The following is a 21391-nucleotide window of genomic DNA, read 5'->3' as shown; positions in this document are numbered from 1 at the left end:
ATGGGCCCCGGAGCTGCTGCCTGCAGGGCTGGAAGTGCCAAAGCTGCACTGAGAGCACTGAGGGGCAGGAGAGGAGCTCCGGGTGTGAGGGTGACAGTGACACCCAGCACGGGGCACTCCTGGCAGTCCTTCCTTTGGATTTGTGGTGAGCACAAACCGCTGGCAGAGCGTGGCTGAAGCCAGGGGTGGTTCGTGAGCCAGAGCAACCCTGGGACTGCACAAGCCACGGGAAGGAGCTCTGCTGGCAGAGGGAATTGCAAGGGAAGCAGCCAGAGGGAATTCCCGAGGGAAGCAGCTCACCAGCTATGCCTGGGTGCTGCAGAGAAATCTCAGCAAGCAGCCCTGGTAGGCACCAGCAGGAATTCCCTCTGGAATCAGCCTGGGGAAGCTCACCAGCAGGAATTCCCTCTGGAATCAGCCTGGGGAAGCTCACCAGCAGGAATTCCCTCTGGAATCAGTGGTGAGAATTCCCTCAGGAAGCAGCCCCTGGGGCTCACTGGTGAAAATTCCCTCGGAAAGCAGCCCCAGGTTCATCACCAGGAGCTCCCCCTGGAAGCAGCCCTGGGGCTCATTGGTCAGAATTCCCTGGGAAGCAGCCCTGGGAGTCACTGGTGAGAATTCCTTCAGGAAGCAGCCCTGGGCTCACCCCCAAGAGCTCTCCCTGGAAGCAGCGCCAGGCTCACCAGGAGGAACTCCCCTGGAAGCAGCTCTGGAAGTCACTGGTGACAATTCCTCCTGGAACCAGCCCCTGGAGCTCACCACCAGGATCTCCCCAGAAGCTCCCCATGGAATCAGCCTGGGCTCACCACCAGGAGCTCCCCACGGGCACAGCCTCAGGATCCTTACCAGGAGCTCCCCCTGGAAGCAGCCCCTGGAGCTCATCACCAGGATCTCCCCACGGGCACAGCCCCAGGCTCACCACCAGGATCTCCCCTGGAAGCAGCCCCAGGAGCTCACTGGTGAGAATTCCCTCGGGAAGCTGCCCCAGGCTCACCCCCAGGAGCTCCCCCTGGAAGCAGCCCCGGGAGCTTCCCCTGGAAGCAGCCCTGGGGCTCCACTGGTGAGAATTCTCTGTGGAAGCAGCCCCAGGCTCACCCCCAGGAGCTCCCCACGGGCACAGCCCCGGGAGCTCCCCCCAGGCTCACCCCCAGGTGCTCCCCACGGGCACAGCCCCGGGAGCTCCCCCAGGTGCTCCCCCCAGGAGCTCCCCCGGGCGCTCCCGGCTCACCGGCGGTGCCGGCTGTGCCCGGCGTGCTCGCGCTCGTAGCGGTGCCCGGCGCGCTCGTAGGAGCGGGCGCGCTCGTGCCGGTGGTTGCGGTAGTAGTGGCTTTTCTTCTTGTACTTGCCGGCGTGGTCGGGGCGCTCGCGGGAGTGGCTGCGCGAGCGGGACGAGCTGCGGCTGCGGGACCTGCGCCCTTTGTGGCCCGAGTATTTGCAGTCCTTGGCCTTCTTGTAGCCGCGGGCCTTGGAGCCCTTGTAGGCGGCGCCGTGGTTGAGCTGCCGCGGGGGGGAATCGCTGCGGCTCCGCGAGCGGCTCTGCGACTTGGAGCCGCTGGACGTGGAGTAGCTCTCGCTCTTCCTGCAAAAAAATGGGAAAGTAAACGTGGTTTTCTTGTGTTTTATGAACTTTGTTCTGTGTTTTGCTGTTAAAACTCGTCTTGTGTCCCAAACTCCCGTCTGGATACTGTGAAGTTTTAGGGTCTCTTATCCCGTTCTCCACCCACACCTGGAGTTACTCTGGAGTTCAAGGAGCAGCACTGAGTCACCTCAGCCTCCTGCTGATGAACTATCAAAGCTGGCTCTGGGAGGGACTGGGAGGGACTGGGAGGGCACTGGGAGGGCACTGGGAGGGCACCCTACCTGTGCTTAGGGGATGCAGACCTCGATGGTGACCTTGAGTAACTCTGATCTCTGCTTCCACTTCGACTTCTGCTCTCTCTTCCCTTCTGGACGCTGCAGAGACAATGAAGGAACACTCAGTTATTTTGTTTCAATTATTTTCAATTTATTTTTTTTGAAATATCAGCTGCTTCCCTGTAAAACCTTACCCATTTACTGGGCTGTTGGAGCTGGTTCTCTTGGCTCCCTCTGTTTTCCTTTTGGCGTTCTTCATCGCCTGCACAGGTAGCGGGGAAGGTTTATTCCCTTTCACCTCTTTTGGAGACTCTGCAAGGAGAAGCCTTTGTTACCTCTTTGGAAAGTACCTGAGAGGACTGGAGGCTCCCCTCAGCCCAGGTGTGCACAGCTGGGCTTTGCACACCTGTGCACACACAGCCACCCACAAGCAGATCCCAACAAGTTCACAGAAGGCAGAAATTCACCTGAAACATTTCTGCCAAAGCACTGCAGTAATTGCAAGAGAAGGCAGAAAACCACCCTCCTTTCCTTGCCAATTATTCAGCGTTGTTTGAAAGGTAAACTGGGGCAGAAGATGATGAGTGTGGTCTTCTAGGAGAGACCTGCACCACACTGGAAACTTTCAACCAACAGATTCCCCACCCAGCATCCCAAAATGTTACCCCTGCCAGTGGCAAGGATTTGAGTTTCTTGCCAAATCCAAATAAAAGCAAGTCCCTGGTCTATATGGGTTTAAACTAGTCTTAATTTCAGACTAATTTGATTTTAGCTTTTATCTGATTCAAGAAATCACAAAGTTACCACGCTATTCAAATCCTGCCAGCTGAGTGGTGCTGGAAGACATCTTCAAAAAATCCCCAACAAACCCCAAATCACACTTGTAAATGCTTCCCAAAAGGGTAAACATACATGAAAGATGTGAAAGAGTCATTAAAAATGAGTTATCCACTATTTACCAGTTTTTGGGATAGGGGAAAATCCCGATGTGTTATCCAAGCTTGGAACTCCCTCAGGTACCAGACCCTTCGCTTGTGCTTTTGCCTCTTCAATGGCCAATTTCTTCTTTTCTATTTTACTTTCCAGATCAGATAAATCCACCTGTGAACACACAGGAGCACTGCTTGTGAGAACTGAATTTCCTGGGGGAATGGAAACCCAAGGAGTCCCAGACAGTGGCTGCTCTTTGTTCACTCCCAGGCTTGCAGCTGTGGTTTCAAACAGGGTCAGATTTTCCAACTCCTGCTCTGAGCTGCAGCCTTTGCTGAGAGCTCCCAACATTTGAAAAAAGAACCAAACCTTTTTCCTTGTGTAGAGCTGCAAGATTTTCAAGCAGATTTCTTGAATTTCTTCCTCTGTTGCTCCAAACAGTAAAAACCAATGTGGGCGATTTGGAAGCGGGATCTGAAAGGGAGACAAGAGAGACAAAACTCAGGTTTCTCCTCCTGTTAAAAAGCTGGAAAAAACCCAAATCCAGGCAAGTGTGGCTCACCTCCAGTGTCCTGGCTGCCAGGTAAATGCAGGCACAGGCAATGCTCTCTGGCTGGAACCTCACAAAGACATCTGTCCTCAGGCTGTCGTTCATGTAATTCCTGAAAAACATGAGAGCAGGAGGTTGAAAGGCACTGCAAAACTTTTTGGGGTTCTTTTAGTGGGTTTTGGACTTGGTTTTACTTCTACAAAGGCTATTTTTCTTTCTGCATTCAGTTACTAGACTTCAACATTATATTCCTGTAAATCTAAAGAGAAGCTGAGTGATTTTACTGAACAAAAATCAATGAAATAATTAAAATAAATCCCTCAAGGGGAGGGATGTGTGACAGAAACAAAGTCTGACTGCTGAAAAGTCAATGGTGACAAGAGAACCAATTTTAACTTCACTTTTGCTGCTGGATCTCTACTGGCCTGCTCTCATGCAATAAACAGATTATTTTCATCAAGACAAGTGCTCAGAAATACTCAGTTAGAGGATTTTAGGTTCACATGTTCCCCTGCAATAGAGGAGGACCAGGTGTCTGACAAAAGCTGCAGCTCCTGGAGCAGTTCTCCCGTGAAATGCAGTTCTCTTCAGCACAGGGCAACTTCCAGGGGGGTTTGAGGGTCCATTTCCATCCACAACTGAATTCTTTTTGGTGCAAAAAGTCAGCCATAGGAGAAATCAGGGTGTTTGGAACATCAGTTCAGAAGAACAGTCAGTATTCAGGCAGATCTCCTCTTTGGCACATGAAATAAGGTTTCCAAATTGTCCCATTTCAGTAAGGTTGCTTAAAATGAATATTCACAGAATGAGAAAACTGCAAAATATTGCACATATTCCAGTCAGTACACTTAAGCATTACGTTGTTAAATCTTAAATACACAAAGTAAATTCCTGTGAATCTGTCAGCTGATGTGCTTTAGAAGATCTAGACTTGGGAGCACATACGTCAATAAAATATCAGATGGAGAAAAACTAAAACCAGACATAATAAAAGTCCTTAAAATAATACTTTAAAGTGATAATTAACCATGTGGGTACCCAGTATACAAGGATTCACTGACCCCCAGGATATCCAGAGCAGAGACCACAGGCTCCTGAAGGACAGAGAGGAGGAGTTGGAATCCCAGGAGTTCCTGTCCTCAATTTTTGTTTACACAAACAGCAACTGCTGTCCAAAAAAGCAACATTGACCATCAGCTGGTTAATTTTAATGGTTAATCTCCCATTTTCTGGGAGAAAGGAACCTCCAATCCTGCTGTTCTTGTCCCACTACAGAGCACAAACCTTTTTTGGCCAAAGCAGTGATAAAGGAAAGGGTGACTGGGAACAGCTGGAAGCTACAAAGGGTTTTTTTTCTGATTAAATTGAGAACTGTGCCAGCTTCTGAGTCTGGCCTCTGCACATCTTCCCTGTGGGCTCAGTCAGACACAGGAGGAAATGAATCCTTGTCACAACAGCTTAAGAAAAAAGTCATGTTGTAAAAATGCACATTTCAAAAACCAGTTATACTGGATACCCACCAGTTTTCAGGTACTGGGAGCAACAACCACGAGCACACAGATGTGTTATTGTAAAAACAGCTGACCCCTTTCTCAGCTGGGGTAATTCCCTCCCTCCCTCCCCTCCCCTCCTTCCATCACCAGCAGATTCCTGGCAGTCCACAGCTCCCATTCCACTGCTCCATGCAAGGCTTCTGGGAAGTGTCTCTAAATAGCACATTTTGTCTCCAAGCTTCACACATGTACTAGTTTACAAATGGAAACTATTCGTTTTTGTTGTTGTTAATTCGTCCCTTTTTAAGATTTAAACCCCACCTTAATTTGCTTTATCATATAAAAAACACATCACATTATAATAACAGTTAAGAGAAATAGAACATTAAAAAAAAAAAACAACCCAACAATTTCAACGCTCAGGTTATCAACTATACAAACAACCAAAAAATGCAAGGTATAAAAAAATAAAAAATATAAGCACAAGAAGCAGTTGGCCAGTTACTCTACTATCATTTATACCACCTGTCTAGAGCCAGCCTTCTCTTTGGAGAGCTTTGGGTTGACTGAAGACGGCAGCTATCCCTGCACCATGGGCAGCAGAGGAGAAGTCTTAGTCACTTACCCTCAGAGGCTACCCTTTGATCAAAAGAGTACAGAAAAGAAAAGTCAAAACTGGTTCTCTACACACAGGTCACAGTACCAGACAGTTCAGTCAGCAGAAATATGGTCTTTGGATTCACTAAAGGTGGTTTTTTAATTTTATTTTTGGTTTTTAGACCATTGTTAAAAAGCGTTATGGTTTAAAGGTGTTATTTGGGCAAGTTTAAGATGTGCAATTTTACAGAAGCTTCCCACCCCCGAGCAAATATTTATTAAATGAGAGCAATAAGCAGAGAACATTTCTTGGCAAACACAAATCCAGGCTATCCATCTATCAGAAGCTGACATCTTGCATTATCCACATAGATAAAAGGAATTTATCTGTGCTGAGGATTTGCTACACCTCGACTCCAGCTCAGGCCCTGGGAAAAGCAATTTCCCAGCACTGGGAACAGCCCTGAACCACATCCAACTTTTCCCTGAAGAACAAGAACCCAAGGGAACAACTCTAAACCCACCCAAGCTTTTCCCTTCAGCTGGAAAGTGAGAGCAGAGAGGAGGGAGGTGAGAGGTCAGGGTGGAAAGCTACCTTACCATTAAAACTGTGCCTCACACTTAAGAGGCCGCTCAACATTTGGGGAGTAGTTTGGGGCACACCAAGGACAGTGGAGCTGTCTGGGGTGGCCCCAAGCACTGCTGGGCAATGCTGCCCAGTGCCTCAAGTGACATATTTCTGCTACTGCCCCTTCTGGTCTCTTAGAACAAAGAAAAATCAACTTACCATGAGGTCTGGACCAGGTGTTGGTTACGTTCACATTCTAATACCTGAAGGTACATAACGATTATCTGGAAGATATGGGTTATTGAGTTATTAACCAGCATCTGGAGAGCCACCTGCTTATTTCAGAGGGACATCCATGAGGCATCTGTGATCCTCTTTCAAGGCCTAAAACACTCCACATGAATTGTCTGCACCATCCACACCAGCTCTGACCTTCCAGGACCTTCCATCCTGCTACTCGGCCAGGCCTTGTCTTCACCTGGGGTTGTGTGAGGGATTTTGTGGATTGGTTTTGATTTAGGCATTTTGTGGATTGATTTTGTTGTCCTACACGCCTCACAAAGCCTTTTTTAGCTGCAGCCAGGGAGAAAAAGCTGCTGACTGCAATGAGCAGTGCTTGCAGAGAACAGCCCTAACGCTGTGCCATGGTTTGTTCAGCTCTGAGGGATTTTCCTTTGGTTTGGAAGGAAAACGAGGCTGCAGAGAGGAACAACAATGGCAAAATTCACCTCAATAAACAAACTACAGCTGCCTCTGGGGTGGGTGACAAAAGGAAATTCCGAATGTCAAGAAGAAGGCCCTGAACAGGAGTTTTCTAGAGGAGAAAAGAGCAAGATCCCAAATTGTGTTTGCACAGAAATAGGAAGTTCTTTTACCAGTTCAGGCACAATTTAAACATTTGAGGCAATTGTATCTTCCAAGTATCACCCACTCTGACACTTGTTACTTTTATAATGAGATCCTCTCACTTCCAGTCAGGTTTTACCACACTCCAAACACTGAACTGGCTGCCAGAACTTCAAATACCTCAGAGGGCTCCCACCAGGAGTGATCATGAACAACCCCAGGCCTCCAAACTCCTCCCTGCTGGGGGATCTAAGTTGGGGTGATGTTTTCCACCACCAAAGCTACCTCCTGATCCACTCTGCCTTCCAGGAAAACTGAGCACCTGCATCCACCTCGCCGTCACTCAGCAGTGAAATGAGAGCAATTAGTAAGAGTCTCTTAAATGAGAAAGAAAACATCAGGATGGTAAGAAACTAATCTGAGTTCACTCATCAGCATCCACAGAGCTTCCAGGCAGCCTCCTCAAAGCTTTACAGAGAATCAAACGTTGGTTATGGAGTGAATTTAGAAAGTACAAACCTTGTGAGGGTGCTTCACGTGAACACAAAATCCCAACTCCTTCAACACTCTTCTTTCTGCCTTAATTATTTGATTCTTCAAGTTCACATATTCTTGATCCAATATTAGAGGCACAGGTTTTCTGCAAGACAAGGTCAAACTCACATCTGAACCCTTGAGGAGACTCAAGCTGGGTTGTGTAAAAATAAAAAAAAAATCACTATTTATACCAATATTTGATCATCCTAACCCTTAAGGAGACTCATGTTAAGTTGTGTTAAAATAAAAAATATCATTACTTATACCATCAAAAATATTTGATCATCTTAACCTTTAAGGAGACTCATGTTGAGCTGTGTTAAAATAAAAAAAAAATCCCTATTATTACCATCAAAAACATTTGATCATCTTAACCCTTAAGGAGACTCATGTTCAGTTGTGCAAAAATAAAAAAACTCATTGTTTATACCATCAAAAATATTTGATCATCCTAACCTTTAAGGGAACGCAGGTTGAGTTTTTAAAAAGTAAAAAATATCATTATTTATACCATCAACAATATTTGACCATCCTAACCCTTAAGGAGACTTATGTTGAGCTGTGTTAAAATAAAAAAAATCCCTATTATTGCCATCAAAAACAATTGATCATTTTAACCCTTAAGGGAACTCAGGTTGAGTTTTTAAAAAGTGAAAAAATATAATTATTTATACCATCAAAAATATTTGATCATCCTAACCCTTAAGGAGACTCATGTTGAGTTGTGTAAAAATAAAAAAACCACTATTTATACCATCAAAAATATTTGATGATCTTAACCCTTAAGGGAACTCAGGTTGAGTTTTTGAAAAGTAAAAAATATCATTATTTATACCATAAAAATTATTTATTTATTAAAAGAGGTCAGCTCACTTCATGAGATCCCTTTGAAACATTCCCTGATTTACGAAACAGGGAATGATGCTGTTGTGAAGTTTAATAATTCAAACATGACAGAATAATTGAGATTATTCTGAATTCTCAGCTCACTTTTTCTCCCTCAGGTGTCGGAGGCGATGGAATACATTGATCACATCCCGAATCCTTCTGGGGGCTTCCTCAATTTTGGATGCCAGATGGACACAGGCCATGGACACGTGCTGCAAAATAAGCATAAAATATAATATTTTATTTAATGTATCAGTTCCAGTTCGAGAATTGAGGTCCTACAACAGCTTATGGAGGGATAATGAGGAGCAAAAAAAGCAGTAAAACAAGAAAACACCAAATATTTGACAAAAATCACTATTAAATAGCTTTATAAAATCATGTTTGTAACTATAACCTCCAGACTAGTTCCTAACACTGATCACATCACAGATGACAACTTGCCAAGAGAGATCAGAAGATAAATACAGCAACAAATGTCATTTAATGCCTTCTTACCTCCATGGAATGCTTCACAAAAGACTTGGTATAAAAAAAACGCTGGAATAGCACCTGTCCTGTAGCCATAGCCACCTAAAAAAAGAGATAATCACAACAGGCATCAACAAAACCACCAATTCCAAAGAGAAATTTTAATAGATTTAAGACCTAGAAGATGAACTAAGCCCAGGAGGAAGTTCAATGATATCAGAAAAAACCTAGAACTGCTGCTTAAGTAACAAATTGAGTTGCCCAAAGCTGTCTACAAGTCAAATAAAAACATCAAATCGCAAATTTCTTTTACAAAAAAAGTGAAAATATGCACCCAGTTGATTAAATTACTAAAAAACAAGAGGAAAAAAACCCCGAACCCAATAAAATTGAAAGTTATGAAAGCACGCCACAAAAAAAATTTGCTTTTTGGGCGTGGAAAGTGAGGGGGAACTCTAATAACGTCACGATTTGCATATATTTGAATATGTTAATAACCTAGAAGGCGCTTGGGAAGTTTTTACGCCCACAGAGCAACGAGTTTGGCCTGGAGTTCTCCGGGAAACAAAAACCTCGCCGAGGTCACCACGGCTCAAAGGAGCCTTAACAAATCCGCCTTTGCACAATCCCCGGTCCCACGCGGGGGCGGCGCTGACATCACCCGCTTCCGGCACCCCGAGGCCGGGAAAGGCCGCAAAGGCCCGGAACGAGGCTCGGAACGAGGCCCGGAACGGCCCCGGAGCACCGGGCGGCACCGGGCGGCCCCGCGGCCTGCCCGGCCGGTAACCGCGGCCCAGCCCCGCGGCCCGCCCGGCCGGTAACCGCGGCCCAGCCCCGCGGCCTGCCCGGCCGGTACCGGAGATCGAGGCCCGCACAAAGAAGGGCCCGGCCCGGTCCCGCTGAGTCCTGCCCCGTGCCCCGCCTGCCCCCCGCCCCACCTGCGGCAGCCGCAGCAGGATCCCGGCCGCCTGGATGAGCTCGCAGCCGGTGACGCGCAGCTCGGTCTCGGTGTCGGGGTCCAGGCCGCTGCTCATGGACGGTGTGAAGCGCAGCGTGTGCTCGGGCAGCAGGCAGTTCTCCAGTGTGATCAGCACGCCCGAGTACAGCCGGTCGCCGATCAGCACCGCGCCGGGACCCGGCACCGGGGCGGGAGCCGCGCCGGCCGCCTGAGGGCCCGCGGGGCCGCCGCCCGCCGCTGCCGCCGCCATTTTGTGCCGCCGCCGCCTCGCTGGCTCCGCGCTCCTTCTCCTTCCCCCCCGCCCGCATCCGCCCGGCGCCGATTGGCGGAGCGCGGCGCGGGCGCGGCCGCTGATTGGCTGAGAGGCCGTGACGCAGGACGCCGCCCGAGCGGCGCGGTGACGCAGCCCCGGGAATCCGGGCAGGGCGGGGCCGCGGCGCCCTCAGCGCCCTCAGCGGCGGGGCCGCCCCGGGACGCGGCGTGAGCGGGGCTGGAACGCAGCGCTTAACGAGTTAAATATCTTCGTTAACTCCAAAAAAAAAACCGGACTATGTGTGTCCTTAACTTGGGGTTCACCGAGGTTCATGAGGGCCGACATACCGCTCCCCACCCCGGCTGGGTTTTCCCCGTGCAGAGCCAGAATTTCACCATATAAATTGTTTCCCCGTACGAGTTACTCATAAAAATATGTTAATTATCAAGTCCTTAACGGAACAGGATCTGTATGTCCTTCACTTGGGGGCCGCCGGGGTTTGTCTGAGGGCTGACATCTCCCTCACACTCTGAGCTGGTTTTTTGCTGTGCAGTGCCAGAACTCACCACAAACATTGTTTCTCCATAGCAATCACAAAAAAAACAAAACAAAACAAAAACAAAAACAAAAAACAAAACAAAACAAAACAAAAAAAACAACAAAAAAACCCAAAACAAAACAAAACAAAAAAAAACCAACAAAAAAACCCACAACACAAAACAAAACAAAAAACCACCCAAAAAACCCCCCTTTATTTAAAGTTCCTATGTGTGTCCTTAACATAGAGGCCATGAGGGTCGACATTCTGCCTTCCCTCCATCCCCTGGCTGTATTTTCCCCATGAAGTGCCAAAATTAACACAAATTGTTTCCCCCGTAGCAGTTAGCAATAAAAATATCTTTATTAAGAACTTAAAAGTACAAACTACGTGTGTCCTTAACACCCAGGGTCCAGTGTGAGGGTAAACATCTCCCCATCCCAGCTGTGTTTTTTTCCCCGTTCAGCGCCAGAATTCACCACACAAATTGGAGTTTTTCTACTAGCAAAAAAACCAAAAAAAAATCTTTATTAAACCACAGTATGGCCTGACTGCTAACCTTGAAGTGTGCTTTTAATTTAACAGGTTTCAGTGACAACAACACAGGAGAAGCTTCGCCCCCACACGATGCTGACAGGATTTGTTCCACATTTTCCATTTCAGCAGCAGCAGTCCCACGGCAGGTTTGCTTCACAATCACATCCCTGCTCCTAAATCAGACTCTGATATCAATAGTGGTGGTGCACAATACGTGAAAATATCCCCTCTGGTTCTTTTCCATCTCCCAGGGCAGCCAGGAACCCTTCCTGTCTCCTCCTCTGGGCTAAAGCCGCCAGGGATTTGAACGTCTTTGGCTCATAAATAGCCAAATCAGCCAGAACCTTCCTGTTCAGCTCCACCTGGGACTAAAGGCAAGAAAAATTGTTGGTTAAGGACTGTGATTTTTAGGAATGACACTGCAATGCTTAATCTCTCTTTATTAAATATAATGAATGCTCTTCGCTGTTTATATAAACATTCCTCATTAAGTATCATTAAACACTCTTAAGGCTTAAGACCTGAGGTCTTAATCCAGATTTACTTTTTTCTACCCTGTGCAATTTGGAGCTGCTAAAGACTGTCAGACACTCCCTGGACGTGGATGTCTCATTAAACCACTGTGTAAAAATTATTTACTGACTTTCTCTGAAGTTTTTCTGGTAGAAACAAAGAACTGAAGAAAAATCTCTAATTTTGCTCAAAGCCACATGTTCCAGGTTAAACCATAGCATCTATTTCAGCTCAAATTAAAACAGAATCAAAAAATTGAAACAAATTCCTGACATGTTTTAAGAAGAAGGGACAATGGTACCAAATCTGTGCACTCTCCATTTTCACCAAATCACAAAGATAGTGAAAAGAATAAGGATTTCTTAGGGTTTTGGGCTTTTTGCTAATCCAAGCTTTGTATTTTATAAATTTCTTGAAGTAAAATGAAAAGCAGCTGTCATTGAATGCCCACAAAAAAGCATTTTAGAAGTCTCATTCCAAAGTTTTGGGGACAGAGCATGAGGTGGAGCCACAGTGCTCACCAGAATAAAAGGGAATAATCCATACAGGGAAGAGAAACAAGTTTAGGGCAGAACTGAGTTCCTGAGGTGGATGAAACTGCTTTCACAAGCAGAAGCCCTTTCATCACTCTAATTAGTAAGTTAATTACCCTCCAAGCCACATCCTTACCTTGACCAGGTTGCTTATGAAGGCTGGGTACTTCAAACCGTGTTCAAGGGAAGCTGCTTCAATCCTCGTGATCCAGAGCTGAAGGTGTCAAAATTAATATTTTGCATAATAAAATACTTTAAAAAGTAAGGCCTTTGCCACGCTGCTCTGCTCACTCTTACTAAATGTAACATTTTCATAAAATCATGGAATATCCTGAGCTGGAAGGGACCCACGAGAACACGACCCAGGAAAATGCTGCCTTAAACTCCCTACTTTTCACCCACTGCTTTTAAAGGAAACCCCCCAGTAAGAAAAGCAGCTGTTTCATTTTTGCCTTGCTCCCATTTTGATGTTCCCACCCAACATTTTGCTCTTTACCGCTCTGAGGAATCTCTTCTTCTCCCTCCTGGCCTTGGTGGACCTCACGAAAGCCCTGCGGACGCTCCTCACTGCCAGAGTGTAGCAGCGGTTCTTCCTGCCACGAAAATGCTGGAAAAAAAACCCCCAGGATGGTCTCAGTTAATTAGATTTAAAAATATAAGACTAATAAAGCTCATTTGCATTCACAGCTCTCCATAATAAGGATTTCTGAACCCTTCACAAGCACACCCTAAGCTTTCAGCTGGTATGTAATGAAAATATTCTGTCCTTGTTTTTTATTGTGGAAAATCTGAAGATGAGGAGCAGGGTGGAAAAATCTCAGTCCAGCAGAGGTAAAAACCAGGCCTCACTTTGGGCTGTGGTTCTGTGGAAAGGGCAATCACAAAATCACAGTCACTTCCACCCAAGCCTGAATTCACATATTTATCCTCATTCCTGAGCTCCCCTCAGTTGTGTCTGTGTGAACACGGAGATGAGGCAGGATTTGTCAAACAGGAAAAAAAACACAAAAAAAAACCAAACAGAAATTTGTTTTCTGACATCCATCTAACACAATGCTTTTCCCTTTTCCTTGCCACAGGAAAAAGTAGCCAGGAATAACTGGTACTGTGGGCAGCTTAGGTGCTACAAAAACAAAATATTCTCACTTCTTTCAACTTTTTCTATCTCAGTATTACAGCAAGATGTGCTACCTAGGATGCCCTTGAGAAAGGTTCTTCCCTAGCCTCGGCACAGTAACTTGAACTTCAGCAGAAATCCCATTTCAAAATGCACTTGAGAACAAGGTTAATTTACCCCTCAGCTTCTTTGTGCAGTAAAAACAAAGAAAAACCACTCAAGAAGGAAACACAACCAGCACAGCCTCCAGCACGCTGTATTTAATTAAATACAGATCAATTTATAACACGAGTCAACCAGAGAATCACAGAATAGTCTGGGTGGAGAAGAGACCTCCGAGACCACGCAGTGCCAGCCCCTGCCATGGGCAGGGACACCTCCACTGCCCCAGGCTGCTCCAAGCGCTGGGGAACTTCCAGGGATCCAGGGGACCCCCGGCTTGGGGACACTGCGAGGGGCCGGGCTGGGGACAGGGGGATGCGGGGACAGGGGGATGCGAGGCAGGGCAGTGCCGGGGCCGGGCTGCGGACAGGGGGATGCGGGGACAGGGGGATGAGGGGACAGGGCAGTACCAGGACCGGGCTAAGGACAGGGGGATGCGGGGACAGGGGGATGCGGGGACAGGGGGATGTGGGGACAGGGGGATGTGGGGACAGGGGGATGTGGGGACAGGGGGATGTGGGGACAGGGCAGTACCAGGACCGGGCTAAGGACAGGGGGATGCGGGGACAGGGGGATGCGGGGACAGGGGGATGCGGGGACAGGGGGATGCGGGACAGGGCAGTGCGGACAGGGGGATGCGGGGCAAGGCAGTGCGGACAGCGGGATGCGGGGCAGGGCAGTGCCGGGCTGGGGACAGGGGGATGCGGGCAGGGCAGTGCCAGGGCCGGGCTAAGGACAGGGGGATGCGGGGCAGGGCAGTGCGGACAGGGGGATGCGGGGACAGGGCAGTGCGGACAGGGGGATGCGGGGACAGGGCAGTGCGGACAGGGGGATGCAGGGCAGGGCAGTGCGGACAGGGGGATGCAGGGCAGTGCCGGGCTAAGGACAGGGGGATGCGGGGCAGGGCAGTGCGGACAGGGGGATGCGGGGACAGGGGGATGCGGGGCAGGACAGTGCCGGGCTAAGGACAGGGGGATGCAGGGACAGGGCAGTGCGGACAGGGGGATGCGGGGACAGGGCAGTGCGGACAGGGGGATGCAGGACAGGGCAGTGCCGGGCTAAGGACAGGGGGATGCAGGGACAGGGCAGTGCGGACAGGGGGATGCGGGGACAGGGCAGTGCGGACAGGGGGATGCGGGGACAGGGCGGTGCGGACAGGGGGATGCGGGGACAGGGCGGTCCCCGGGACCCCGCACTCACCCGCGCGTACTTGAGCACCTCCTGCACCCTCCAGAAGCGGTCCGAGAGGCGGCTGCGCACCCAGCGCGCCGCGCTCAGCACCACCATGGCTGCGGCACGGCGCCTTCCGGGGCGGCACCCGAGCCTGGCCGCGCTTCCTTCGGACCTGCCCCGCCGCTTCCTCTGGTCCTGCCCCTGAGCCTGCCCGAGGCTTCCTTCGGACCTTCCCCGCCGCTTCCTCTGGTCCTGCCCCTGAGCCTTCCCAGGGCTTCTTCTGATCCTACCCCCGAACCTTCCCGAGGCTTCCTTAGGACTTTCCCCCGCCGCTTCCTCTGGTCCTGCCCCTGAGCCTGCCCGGGCTTCCTTCGGACCTTCCCCGCCGTCCCCGAGCCCTCCCGGTTCTTCCTTCGGTCCTTCTCCTGGTTCTTCCTCTGATCCTTCAAAACTCGAGTTTTCTCCTTCTTTCCTGTGGTCCTTCCTCCAGCCTTTCCCCCAACATTTCCCCGGGTCTTTCTCCCTTTCTCTGGTTCTTTCCCCGGTTCTTCCCCTGGTTCTTCCTCTGATGCTGCCCCTGAACCTTTCCCCTCCTTCCTCCAGCCCTTCCCCCGAGCCTTCCTGGTTCTTCTCCCAGTCCTTCTCCTGATCCTTCTCGGTCGTTCTTCCAGCCCTTCCTCCAGTTCTTCCCCCTTCTCCCGATCCTCCCCTTGCCCTTCCTCCAGACTTTCCCCTCTCCCCAGCCCTTTTCCCGGTCCTTCCCCGGCCCTTTTCCCGGTCCTTCCCCGGCCCTTTTCCCCCTCTCCCCAGCCCTTTTCCCTGGTCTTCCCCGGCCCTTTTCCCGGTCCTTCCCCAGCCCTTTTCCCGGTCCTTCCCCAGCCCTTTTCCCGGTCCTTCCCCGGCCCTTTTCCCGGTCCTTCCCCAGCCCTTTTCCCGGTCCTTCCCCAGCCCTTTTCCCGGTCCTTCCCCGGCCCTTTTCCCGGTCCTTTCCCGGCCCTTTTCCCGGGTCTTTCCCGGCCTTTCTGCCTCCCCCGCTCCTCTCCCGCAGCACAGCGGCTTTTCTCCGTGCTGAGCATCCTCTGCCCCAGCCTGAGGACGGCCGTGGAATCACAGAATATCCCGAGTTGGAAAGGACCCACAGGGATCATCCAGCCCAGCCCCTGGCCCTGCACAAACACCCCCAAAATCCCACCCTGAGCATCTTTGGGAGCATTGTCCAAACCCTCCCGGAGCTCTTGGGGCTGTGCCCATTCCCTGGGGAGCCTGGGCAGTGCCCAGCACCCTCGGGGGGAAGAATTTTCCCCAAAATCCAACCTGAACCTCCCCTGGAACAGCTCCATTCGCTCAGGTCCGTGGTCAGCAGAAACCTCCACCCTCGGGGTGAAGAACATTTCCCTGATCCCAGCCCTCTCAAGTGACCAGGACGCCCTCATCACCTGCACGAGGTGTGACCCAAAGCAGCCCAAACCCACAGCTCGGGTGTGGTGGGGTTGTACCACGGAGCTGCAGCCAAAATTCCCTGTAAAACGGAGCTGGGCTGCTTGGGGTGTGCATCCCCACGGCTCAGTGAGAGATCTGGGACTTTGTATCCCCAGCAGAGCTCCAAGCACCAATGTGGGAAGATTTGGTGGTTTTTCAGTGCCTGGAAGGTTTCCATGGAGGATAACAAACCTTAGAGCATCCTGTAAGGGTTAGGGTTAGAGAATGCGAGACATAAATTGAAAATTTATGAACTGCAGCAAACCACAAGGTGGTGCTGCCAGAAAATGATTTCCTCGGGAGCAGCAGTCCTTGGCGTCAGAGAACTGATGGATTTTTCTGATGCTCTTTAATCATCACCAGCTCCAGCATCTCAAAGCAATGATGCTCCTGTTACAAACTGCTCCATCATCAAAATCTTCCCCACTTCTGGGAAATTTCTTGTTGAGACTGTGGAAATTGGAAACGAATCTCTTTTCATATCGCCGAGGTTTGCCTGACACAAAGTTCACTAGGTTATTACAAGAATCGGTGGAATGTGTAGGAAATAAATGGACAGAACACAATTTTGAGGCCTCCCTGAAAGGGTTAAAATACATTTTCATTACAGCAAAAGAACTTTGGAAAGTTTCACTGAATTTAGCAAGACTTCTTGGAATTTATGGCACTTTTATGAATGCTTAAGTTGTGTTTCACCACACCCCTGTGCCATCACCAGCAGATGGTAAAAGCAGCTGTAGGATTTTTACTTGCCCAGGACTGAATTCATCTTTCCATGATTTAAGCCTAAAATTGATTCCTCTTCCTATAGTTTTGGGTTGGGTTCTTTCTGTTTGTGTGACTCATCCTTTTTCCCTCTTCAAAGGCGCAAATCAAGCTTGAAAAATATTACGTCTTTAAATCTAAACAGAATTTAGACAGGCAGAGTAAACACTGAGACTCACTGAGCTCCCTGCCACTTGTCATATTTATGGTTTCCTGCACAGCTTCAGACTTTATTATTAACACTGCCTGTGGCCTGTGCTGCACTGAAAACAGGATGGATCCAGCAGTTATTTCCCTCGGGATGTCTGGACAGATCTGAGAAGAGATTTCACATTTTGCAGCTTGAGTGGAGCCTGCTGCCCTGCAAACTCCCCTGGGAGCCATCCAGGCTGAGAGCAGGGAAGGAGCAGGATGGAAATGGGCTTGTCACACTCTGCTGTCTGCTTTAGAGCTTGTTTCTCTCTGTATTTTTTAATATCTCTCTCTCTCTTATTACTGCCGCTGTATCTTGGAGGCTACACAGGCGTGGAGATGCCACTGAAATTCTTAATATTGATCTTATGAGGTAGATGAAATAATTGATAATTGCTGTACCTCCTCTATGAGAGTATCAATATGTTCTGCAAACAATAACAGATGACTGCAGGGGACAGATGACTTCTGTGAAATACAGTGATTATTATCAATACCTCTGAGATTGGTGTTCATTTTTTTTTTTTTAATCTAGAGAGGAATTTTAGCAAATGAATCAGAGGCAGAATAATTAAAGTTGGAGAGGGACCATCTTGACCCGGGGATGGATGGTTGGAGCGCGGCTCTCAGGTGCTGCGTGTGGAGCATCTCTCCCACCCGTGGGGAGACAGATGTGAAGGATTGGCCAGCACAGAGAGCAGCTCTGAGGCTGTTCTGTAAACAGAGCAGTGGCTGTGGCTGCAGGCAGCTGAGAGCAGTGACAGCACCACTGCTGCTCCCATCCCTGCTGCTCGGGGAGGGCGAGCACAGCAGAGACTGGGAAAAACTGCTGTGCTTTATCCCCCCTGCTCACCTCCTTTGGGTGAGGCTTGGGCAGGAATATTTGCTTGGGTACAGGGTGAAGAGCGTGGAGAGGTGACTGAAGACAAGGAACTGCCTGTGAGTGCCTAAGCCTGGTATCGTGACCACCTAAACCTGGCATCCTGACCACCTAAACCTGGCATCCTGACTACCTTAACCTGGCATCCTGACCACCTAAACCTGCTATCCTGACCACCTAAACCTGGCATCCTGACCACCTAAACCTGGCATCCTGACCACCTAAGCCTGGCATCCTGACCACCTAAACCTGGCATCCTGACTACCTTAACCTGGCATCCTGACTACCTAAGCCTGGCATCCTGACCACCTAAGCCTGATATCCTGACCATCTAAGCCTGGCATCCTGACCACCTAAACCTGGCATCCTGACTACCTAAACCTGCTATCCTGACTGTCTAAGCCTGGCATCCTGACCACCTAAGCCTGGCATCCTGACCACCTAAGCCTGGCATCCTGACCCCCCAGCTGAGCCCCAGGGTGGAGGGGGGCACTGAAGCCCCCAGAGCAGCTCGTCACAGCCACCACAGCAACCCCCTGGGACCTCTTGGGATTGTAATCCTGGGAAAAAACAGCTGCAAATCCAGCAGGACTCTGGATTCCAAACCGAAATAAAATTTACTGCCAAACTTCCAGCAGATCTGCTTTGGGACTGAGGCTGGGACACTGCTGGAAGAGCATCTGAAGGCAGCAAACTGTGCTGAGCAGGGGTCCCAAGAGACTTTTCCTTGCTTGCTCCACGATGATCTCTGGTTAAAGCTCCTGACCACGTGTGGAAGAGGCAGAAGGAGCCTTTGCACCTTCCTCCCCAGCTCTGCTGGACCAAAAGCAAGCCAATATTTTTGGATAAGAACTTTTGTGGGTTGGTGGATCTCCTTGCAGGATGTCTGGCCAGGACTCCGAGGACTTTGGAGCAGAAATCCTCTCGGAAAAGTCTCGGATGATCCCTGGGCTGCCCCCCTATGACATGGATGAGCAGCTCCTTCCCGGGGAGCCCCGCAGCCCCTGCTGCTGCCTGGCGTGGACCCTGCTGATAGCAACCATGAACTCCGTGGTCTTCCTGCTCAATTTGCTCCTGATGTTTGTTATTTTCACCATCGTGCTGCTCCCTACCATCGTGGTGGTTTACTTTGGCTTCCAGTGCCACTCTCAGGTAAGTGCCACTCCTCGAGGGCAGGGCCACACCTGAGGGTTCCTTTGAGCCCCAGGTGAGCGGTGGCTCTAAAGGCCAGGCAAGGCTCCCCAAAGTTTTGGCTTTGTTTTTTTCCCTAAGGAAACAGATTTTTCCCTGTGTGAATAGTCTGGGCTGACCACAGGTCTTGTAGGAAATTGGGCACTCAAGTCGTGTCCCCATGGAAGTGCCAAGCAGAGGTGCCAGGTGATGTGAACAGACTCCCTGCCCTGATGGAGTTGCTGTTTGCATTTTAATTTCACAGTATTTCTCTTTTCCCTGGGATTTCGTTCACTGAGAGCTGCCAACCTGAGCTCCAGAGCTCACAGTCCTGCCTGGGCTCTGGTAGGGTTTGCTGCTTTCTGTTTAAGTTTGAGATCCTTAGGATCTGCCTAACGATAGGATTAATAAAATCTGACAGAACATACAATCCCCTTCTCATGCCAATCTAACATTCCTGTTCCCAAACATTCTGTGCATTCCTCACACCAAAAATGAGCCCCTTTTGTCCACCCAGGCTGTTTGCATTATTTCTTCTTGGTATATTCCTTTAAACATTTTGGGGATCCTTTGGCAGTTCCTGTTTTCCCTTGCAGGCAGGGACTGTTAGACCAGCTCAGTGTGGCTGTTTCATAACTCATAAACAGGCACTGCAAATTGGACTGAAAATGGGAAAAAATCCTCCCAGAACTGCCCCTTCCAGCTTCCCTCACCTTGGAAAACCCCAAGTTCTCCTCTGCATGCACACTCAGAGGCTCTGAGGAGATGCAGAATGTTTTTGAGTGCAGCCAAGTGGACCAGAAGTGAAAGCCCCTGCGTTGCTGGGAGCTGTGAGGAGTCTTTTTAACTTTAACCTTTCCTTTAATGCAATCACAGCGAGGGATTGTGGCTTCACCAGAGCAATCCCTGCCTTTGGGGCACGGCTTTTCTGTGCCTCCCCAGCAGCCAGAGGCTGATTCCTGCACTGCAGCTCCATCAGATGGATTTATTGTTGGTTTTTAGGATGATGGGTTGTGTTCTTTTTACTGCTGAAAGGAGAAAGAATGGAGTCTGGGGACACAGGGGCTGCCTGCAGCATTTGTTAGTGCAGAACAAGCGAGTTCAGCTCAGCTCTGCTGCTGCCAGCACAAAGGAGGGCTTTAAACACCACTCAGCCAGGCCTGGGGAGGTTTTCTTTGCAAGGGGTCTTTCCTGGCAGGTTTTTCAGCAGAAATGAGGAGCAGAACACAAAGAGGACTGGAGAGCCACAGAATGACCAACCTCTGTCTGCAGAATTGAACAGATTCCTGTATTTTTATTTAATTTTTGGTATTCCCAGTGCCACCCACACCCATGTAGCTCTAGGAGCCTTTTTGATTTGGTTTGTGCCCACCAAATACTCTTGGAGGATTTAATAAAGATGAATATCTCCTGCTCCAGGATCTGTGTGCAGTGCTCTTGTCTCACAAGGAGAACTAAAAGCTCGATTAAGCTGTGATATCAGTCACAGAGTGAACCTGAAGCTTGCTCAGCTCTGAGAGAGGGAAGAGCTGCCTTTTTCCATGAAAACATTGGAAACTCAAGGGTGTTTTGGCCACTGCTGTAACCACCAGGCCACATGATAGGGGTGAGTTTAACGTGTGAATTTTGGAGCTCTTTCCCAATTTATAGACCCTGCCTCTGCCTCACTTCTCCCCGCAGGTGCTGCACTCCTCTGCCCGCTACTGCAAGAGCATCTTGGACGACAACAGCTCCTCTGCCCTCATCATCCTGGGCTTTGTCATCATGTCCCCGCTGCTGGTGGTGGCCATGGCCGTGTACTGCAGCCTGGCCCGGCGCCTGCAGCTCCTGGTGTGCTTCCAGCCCTACAGCCTGGCCCTCTACAAGGGGGGCCGCTGGTGCTGTGCCAGGGGCTGCAACGCCCCCCTCAAGGCCTGGGTGTGAGCCTGCGTCCCCTCCCTGGGCCTCATCCTCATCCTCATCCTCATCCTCATCCTCATCCTCATCCTCATCCTCATCCTCATCCTCATCCTCGTCCTCGTCCTCGTCCTCGTCCTCGTCCTCATCCTCATCCTCATCCTCATCCTCGTCCTCGTCCTCATCCTCATCCTCATCCTCGTCCTCGTCCTCGTCCTCGTCCTCGTTCTCATCCTCGTCCTCATCCTCGTCCTCGTCCTCATCCTCATCCTCATCCTCGTCCTCGTCCTCATCCTCATCCTCGTCCTCGTCCTCGTCCTCGTCCTCGTTCTCATCCTCGTCCTCATCCTCGTCCTCGTCCTCGTCCTCGTCCTCGTCCTCGTTCTCGTCCTCGTCCTCATCCTCGTCCTCGTCCTCATCCTCATCCTCATCCTCATCCTCGTCCTCGTCCTCATCCTCGTCCTTGTCCTCATCCTCGTCCTCGTCCTCAT

The 21391-nt window shown here is 49.8% G+C and overlaps 3 protein-coding genes across 5 annotated transcripts; 1 reads left to right on the top strand and 2 right to left on the bottom strand.

The window, feature by feature from the left end:
• Nucleotides 1-1201: 1201 nt before the first annotated feature.
• Nucleotides 1202-10010, bottom strand: CCNL2 (cyclin L2). Of its 3 annotated transcripts, XM_063417435.1 has the most exons (11): nucleotides 9673-10010; nucleotides 8762-8836; nucleotides 8366-8475; nucleotides 7358-7478; nucleotides 6212-6276; nucleotides 3347-3446; nucleotides 3154-3258; nucleotides 2814-2955; nucleotides 2049-2166; nucleotides 1861-1953; nucleotides 1202-1579 (listed from the first exon to the last, which is right to left on the bottom strand). In XM_063417435.1, the coding sequence occupies exons 1-11, from the start codon at nucleotides 9940-9942 to the stop codon at nucleotides 1225-1227; spliced, it is 1554 nt and encodes a 517-aa protein (XP_063273505.1). In that variant the 5' UTR covers nucleotides 9943-10010; the 3' UTR covers nucleotides 1202-1224. The 3 variants fall into 3 exon arrangements, with proteins under 3 accessions (XP_063273505.1, XP_063273507.1, XP_063273506.1); XM_063417437.1 differs by lacking the exons at nucleotides 7358-7478; nucleotides 8366-8475; nucleotides 8762-8836; nucleotides 9673-10010 and adding an exon at nucleotides 5353-5466 and having other exon boundaries at nucleotides 6212-6780; XM_063417436.1 differs by lacking the exons at nucleotides 7358-7478; nucleotides 8366-8475; nucleotides 8762-8836; nucleotides 9673-10010 and having other exon boundaries at nucleotides 3347-5466; nucleotides 6212-6780.
• Nucleotides 10011-10827: 817 nt separating this feature from the next.
• On the bottom strand, nucleotides 10828-14790 carry MRPL20 (mitochondrial ribosomal protein L20). Its single transcript, XM_063417440.1, has 4 exons — nucleotides 14546-14790; nucleotides 12563-12673; nucleotides 12203-12280; nucleotides 10828-11388 (listed from the first exon to the last, which is right to left on the bottom strand). Exons 1-4 carry the CDS (start codon nucleotides 14630-14632, stop codon nucleotides 11212-11214), a joined length of 453 nt encoding a protein of 150 aa, XP_063273510.1. The 5' UTR covers nucleotides 14633-14790; the 3' UTR covers nucleotides 10828-11211.
• Nucleotides 14791-18246: 3456 nt separating this feature from the next.
• Nucleotides 18247-21063, top strand: TMEM88B (transmembrane protein 88B). Its single transcript, XM_063417557.1, has 2 exons — nucleotides 18247-18986; nucleotides 20685-21063. The coding sequence occupies exons 1-2, from the start codon at nucleotides 18717-18719 to the stop codon at nucleotides 20925-20927; spliced, it is 513 nt and encodes a 170-aa protein (XP_063273627.1). The 5' UTR covers nucleotides 18247-18716; the 3' UTR covers nucleotides 20928-21063.
• The last annotated feature ends 328 nt before the right edge of the window (nucleotides 21064-21391 follow it).

This window comes from Prinia subflava, chromosome 21 (genome assembly GCF_021018805.1).
Source record: "Prinia subflava isolate CZ2003 ecotype Zambia chromosome 21, Cam_Psub_1.2, whole genome shotgun sequence".
Classification (NCBI taxonomy): Eukaryota; Metazoa; Chordata; class Aves; order Passeriformes; family Cisticolidae; genus Prinia; species Prinia subflava.
The sequence above is the reverse complement of the archived record's forward strand: the minus strand, read 5'-3'. Positions and strand labels throughout refer to the sequence as shown.